Source organism: Helianthus annuus, chromosome 15, assembly GCF_002127325.2.
Source record: "Helianthus annuus cultivar XRQ/B chromosome 15, HanXRQr2.0-SUNRISE, whole genome shotgun sequence".
NCBI lineage: Eukaryota > Viridiplantae > Streptophyta > Magnoliopsida > Asterales > Asteraceae > Helianthus > Helianthus annuus.
The window spans coordinates 67,313,677-67,319,916 of record NC_035447.2 but is presented as its reverse complement, the minus strand read 5'-3'; the positions used below and the strand labels follow the sequence as shown (position 1 = coordinate 67,319,916).

General features: G+C 36.5%; 1 protein-coding gene across 1 annotated transcript; it reads left to right on the top strand.

Annotated features, from left to right (window-relative positions):
• Positions 1 to 5,041: 5,041 nt before the first annotated feature.
• Positions 5,042 to 6,026, top strand: LOC110913274 (putative proline-rich receptor-like protein kinase PERK11). The gene is made up of 3 exons (XM_022158116.1): positions 5,042 to 5,047; positions 5,149 to 5,760; positions 5,802 to 6,026. Exons 1-3 carry the CDS (start codon positions 5,042 to 5,044, stop codon positions 6,024 to 6,026), a joined length of 843 nt encoding a protein of 280 aa, XP_022013808.1.
• The last annotated feature ends 214 nt before the right edge of the window (positions 6,027 to 6,240 follow it).

Sequence of the window (6,240 nt, the reverse complement as noted above, 5' to 3'; positions counted from 1 at the left end):
TCTATATCGGTTTGTCAAATTTTCTTTTAATGATTTTGCATTTTAGGGGGAGAAAAATTTGTCAGAAAATCCAAAAACATTAGAAAATTTGAAAAAGCCAAAAACATGATAAAATTCAAAAATTGAGTTTTTGTGTAAAAAGAGGAAATGATAGTACATCAGTAGACAGTTACAGTATGCTAAAGAAATGTAATGATTAAATAGCGTTAAACAGTCCACTGATGATATGCCGATAGGTTTTTATACATTTAGTAAACTTTTTCGGGATATAAACCTAAAGTCAAACTTGCTTATTTCGTGGGGAACACTACTTGGATATATAGGTAACCCCTGAAATCTCGTTTGAAAGGTCCCTCTTTCTGAAATACTAGGTCTTTATACTCAGTGATATCTGGGGTATTATTCCGGGACTTCTGCTGAATGGAAGTTCTGACCTAGTCCCCGAATAATACTTTTCGCATTGCTTGAAATATAGCATCGCCCTCAGTACAAAAATGATGAAACATTGAAAAACGCTAATCATGTGTTGTTGAAGAAAAGATCCTCTAAAGGGTACACACCAAAAGTCGAACCGTTATCTCTTTGCTGAACGGAAGTTCTGACCTGAGCTCTCACGGTTTCGCATCTAACCCCTTACAGATATCATCTAGGTATATTCACCTGTAAGACTGAATATTGGGATCTGGATACGGGAGTATATTCAAGAGGTGGGACACATGAATGAGTTTAAGTTCTTAGAACACCTAATTCGTATCCTGAATCAGTTGAAGTTTGTGTGAAAATTTAAGTGGATCAGTATATAAACAATCTAAGTGAATTGTTTAATTTTTAATGTGTAACTAAGCTCAACGGTACTTGTGACTTGTCAAAAACTGATATCATCCTCTGACGCATACTCAAACAAAAATATTGTCTGTAAATATGTTTGTACATATTTCTTTACTGCTTTATATTTTCAGAAAAATACAAAAAGATTTTTGATTCTACTTTATTTTCGACAACCGATGTCTGAAATGCTGTGTTTCAAAATCTAAGTAAGCTGATTGTGTTTCTGAAAATAAAACAAGTTCATTAATTTGAAACTTGAATTAAAAATCAAAAATCAAAAACAGTTTGTGATATCTCCAAGGTCATTAGTTTGGACTTGGATGATTAACCGTGAAGGAGTTGGATTTGGATGCTTATACTTTTATAGAGCCAGTTTACGATTCTGTTTACTGAAACTGCCAAATCTGTAAAGATTGTTGATAGGGGGAAAGTCTTAGATAAATTGAGTGAGCCAGGTTAATATTCCTGGATATTTGAAATTTAAAATGTTGTTACTTATAAATGTATGAGTGTTATAGGTAAGAGTCCAGACTACGATCCCGACAGCATAGTCTAAGGGGGAGTCTGAAGACGAGCTCAAAGCAAGGGGGAGCTTGTAACTGGAAAGCTAGGTGTCGATCCCTAAAGCACGGAAGCTTGACGAAAGGGGGAGCCTGAAGAAGCTGATAAAGATAGAGCCAGGATGAGAACCTGTGAAGAAAAGAAAGAGATTGATAGATGCTTACAGTGTTAGACAATTTGGGAAGAGCGTGAAGACTAATCAAGACTGAAGATGTGTCATGATAGAGACTCGACACTGAAGACTTCGTCAATATCCAAGGGGGAGTCTATTAGTGCACTATGTCTATCGACTTCGTCTTGTATCAAGTCATGTAATAGGATAGAATAGGATAACCAGTGCTCGGGATACAAGAAACTGATTTTCACTTAAAAGGAGGTGATTCCGCTTGAAAGTTCCAAAGACAGTTTCAAGCGAAATCATGTTAAGTGATTCCGCTTGAAAATGCTTTGGTTCATTTCAAGCAAAATCAGCATAGTATATATAGGTGCACTTGGTTTTTCATTTGTAACTTTTGGATCTGAGTAGCGAAGCTCTGCCGGATTGTCTCCAGGTTGTAAATCAGTGTTAGATCCATAATAGAGACATTATAATTACATCGAGCGTCCGTATCATTGATTCCGCCTTTGATTCGGATAAACAACTCTTCTGATCGACTCATTTGGGTCGCACAACGATCCTACACTAATTCCGCCTTTGATATTGATCTTAAACTCTTCTGATTGACTCGTTAGGGTCACACGACGATCCAACAACATTGCAAAATGCTAATCATGTGCTGTTGTAAAAAAAATTCCCAAAGGGAACCCACCGAAAGTCGAGCCATCATCTCTCTGTACGAACGGAAGTTCTAGCCTGAGCTCTCATGGCCTCGCATTCACCTAATAACAGATATCATTAGTGTGCACTCACCTGTAAGACTGAATATAGTGATCTGGATACGGGAGTATATTCTGAGGTGGTACCCGCGTAAAAGTTAAGACCTTAAAACACTAAATCCGTATCCTGAACAGATTGAAAATTGTGTGAAAATTTAAGAGGATCAGTATATCGACAATCAAAGCGAATTGTTTAATGTTGTGTATGAAATAAAAGCTTAACGGTACTCGTTTCTTGTCGGTAGCTGATATGATCCCCTAACACGCTCACAAAAATATTGTGTGTACAGTTTATTGCTTATCAATATCAAAAATCCAAAAAGATTTGCATTTCATCTTATTTTCGACAACGGACGTTGGGGAACAGATGATCAAAGTTCTATGTGCTGAACAAGTTGGATCATGAGGGTTGGGTAAGCAGAAGTTTGAGAAAAAGTGATTGAAAATTGCTTGAAAGTTCAAAAGTTCATTCATTTGAACTTAAAATCTGTTTCAGAAAATCAGCATCTTCATAAACTGGTCAGCCAAGGTCATTAACTTGGACTTGGCAGGCTAAACAGTTGACCAAGGTCATTAACTTGGACTTGGTTAACTGGGTGTGACGGTAAAATATCAAAAAGTTAAAAAATTGAAAAAGTTTGAAAAATTTTGAAAAAAATGCAATTTTAAACGAAATGGCTATTTCGCTTGAAAATGTGATTTCGTTTGAACAATTGATTCCGCATGAAACTGCTTCAGTACCTATTTCGTGCGAAATAAGGTTGTCTATAAATAGGGGTTTGATTTCTCTTGAACAGATCATTTCTCATATTTCGTTTCAAACCCTCTGCCAAGGCGATTTCAAACGAAACTACATCACTTCGATTTTAAGTCGTTATTCTGCCCGATTTGTTGCTCGTAATCTGATTTTAGTTTGTCTACTCAACTATAATCATGGGAAAGGTGAGAAAACTTGTTGATTTGACCCAGATCTGAACTGATTTCGTTTGGCCGGCGACGAATATAACTTAAAACATAGTTCTAGGGTTTATCTGCACGTAAAAATGACCGATTAACACACCTATGGACTCGGAATATGTTATAGATCTTATCTAGGGTTTCAATTTGATGTTGATAACATGTTTTCATTTGAAGTCGGTAGATCTGAAACTTTGAATGTAGATCTAGGTTGATTTTGTGGTTAAAATTGAACAATAAACAGGTCCTTGTGCTCGGAATTCATCAAAAAACAATCCCAGATAATCAATTTGATCATTAGTTCTTGCAAAATCATTGTGTTGATATTGTCAGTTTTCAAACGAAATAAGAATGGATTTCAAACGAAACAATGACATATTTCGTACGAAATAGGAATTCCGTTTCAAATGGTAATTTCGTTTCAAGAAGTTATTTCGCATCAAAATGCTATTCCGTTTGAACTGTGATTTCGTTTTGTTATTCCGTTTGTATATTCATTCCGTTTGAAACCAGTCATTCCGCATGAAATGTGATTTCGTTTGTGTGTATGTCTTCGCATGAAGTGTGTATTTCGTATGAGGGTATTTCGTTTGAATGATGTGTTTGTGATGAAAATTTTCAAAGTGTTTGATTTGATTGTATGTTGTTATTTTTCAGGCGTCAAATGTGATATTTGATCCATTGCACAACATTTTTTGTGTTTACGATGAGGAGAAGATACCAAAGATGGCCGAATTCAAGAGTGTTCTGGAGTTTATGAAAAGATTGCCGATTCAGAAAGCTTTGACAAATCAACATCTGGTTTTCAAATCACACATTGAACGCTTCTGGAAAAACGCAACGTATGACGAAGAACACAAAACAATAAATTCAATTGTGAGCTTGAATGATGAAGACAAACAAATCATTATCACAGAGCAGTTGGTACGTGAGGTGATAGACTTTCCAGATGATGAAAATTCTCCGTCAAAGTTTCCAGAGAGGATGGTTAAAGGTTGCATGTTGCGGATGGGATATAGAGGACCTCTGAACAAGGCTAACTATTTGAAAGCGTGTTTTTCCAAGCCTTACAAGTTTTTGATACATTCAGTGCTGCATGCTCTCAGTCACAGGAAGGGAGGTTACGATGTGATGAGGGACTATCAAAAGAACATGGCGGCAACTCTCGTGTTGAATAAGAAGTATAACTTTTCAAAGATTCTTTTTCATTATATGGTAGAAAATATTACTTCAAAGAGCAAGACTTGGGTTTATCCACGATTTGTTCAAATGATGTTAGACCATGCTTATCCTAATTTGGAGAGAGATGAAAACAATGATCTGTTGGAATTATTCTGCATGGATAATGAGTCTTTGAAACAATTGGCCAGATATCATCCAAATCATCCAGAGCCATCAACAAAAGCTGAATTCTTTGGGTTCATCAAAGACAAAAATTATCAAGATCCAGATCCGATTGAACATCAAAAGTGGAGGAATAACGAAGAAATGAAAGAAGCAAGTTATGCAGATGAGTTGAAAACACTTGCAAGCTTCAAAGAAACTAGAAACGAATGGTTCTTGAAAGAAGAGAAAAAGAAAAGAAGCAGGAAAACAACTCCTAAAGTGCAAGTAGAGGAGGGTTCATCTTCTCAGCCAAAGAAAAAGCGTCAAAAGAAAAGTGTTGAGACTATGCTTGTTGATGAATCAGAGGAAGAAGATGAAGTTGAAGCTGTAGCTGAAGTTAATGTTAAAGGAGATGTTCATTTATCTCCTGAATCTGCAAAGTTGTTGAAATCTCTTACTGATTATAATGCTTAAACAGAGAAGACAGCTGGTGATGAAGGTGATAATGAAGATAAAAGTTCATCAAGTTCATCTGATGAAGATATTGATGAAACTGAACGTGCAAAAAGAATTCAGGCTGAGATTGAAAAAGAGAAATAGCTCAAGAGAAAGAGGAAAGAAGATAAAGATGATGAATTGTACAATCCATCTCTTGAGCATGTTATAGAGTCTCAGACACCTCCATCATCTGGTGGTAGGAAGAAGACAAGTGCAAGAAAGAGTGTTACTTCTCCAAAAGCAGCTAGAAGAAAGCTGATTGTCAAGTTGCCTAAACGCACATCAAAACCAAAGTCAAAACCAAGTCAACCACCATCACCACCACCTGAACCATCACCACCTCAATCACCACATAAATCACCACCAAAACAACCTACACCACCACCATCACCTCCACCACATCTATCACCACTACATCTATCACCACTACATCTATCACCACCACATCTTTCACCACCACATGAACAACCTGTTGTTACTTCCCAACAAATTTTCCAAACACCACCATCCACACAACCACCTGTCCAAACAACTCCTGGATCTTCTGGATTCAAAAATTTTCCAAATATCCCTGTGAATGTGAACATTGGTCTTGATGATATTGGAGATTTTGACTTTGCAAATAATGAGCAAGTAAGGAGATTGGAAAAGAAAGTTGAAGAAGTTTTGGTTGAAAACAAAAAGTTGTTGGATCGTGAGAAGAAATTGAAAAGAGTGTTAAGTCTGTGGAAGCTGAAAATTATTCATTGTTAAAGAAAGTTGAGGCTAATCAGACAGAGATTGATATTCTTAAAGTTAAAGTTGCTAAGTTGGAAGAAGAGAAAGCACGCAGAGATGAGCAGAACAAGTACTTTGAGTTAAAGAACATAGAATTGGAAGCTGCTAAAGAAATGAAAGAACACGAGATATACATGATGAATAAAGTGTTAGAAAATTTGCTTGGAAAGTCTGTTGAGCAGAGATTTGAAGAGACTGAATGAAGAGGTTAGAGCTCGACGTCAAGCTGAAATTGATGCTGAGATGAAGTATAAAGGCAAGGGTGTTGAAGGTGCTTCTGATATTACTAAAAGGGCAATTATTCCATCAGTTGTTCCTGAGTCACCTGTTCAGAATCCTCGTCCTATATCTGCCGTTTCCAGTATTTTTGAGGAAGATGTGTTAATAGATGATGTTATTAATGATGAGGAAGATGTT

Bases quoted from the DNA above. Each gene is read 5' to 3' on its own strand.
- LOC110913274 (XM_022158116.1), top strand. The intron at 5,761-5,801 runs GTGTTAAGTCTG...TCATTGTTAAAG, and splicing joins GTGAGAAGAAATTGAAAAGA to AAAGTTGAGGCTAATCAGAC.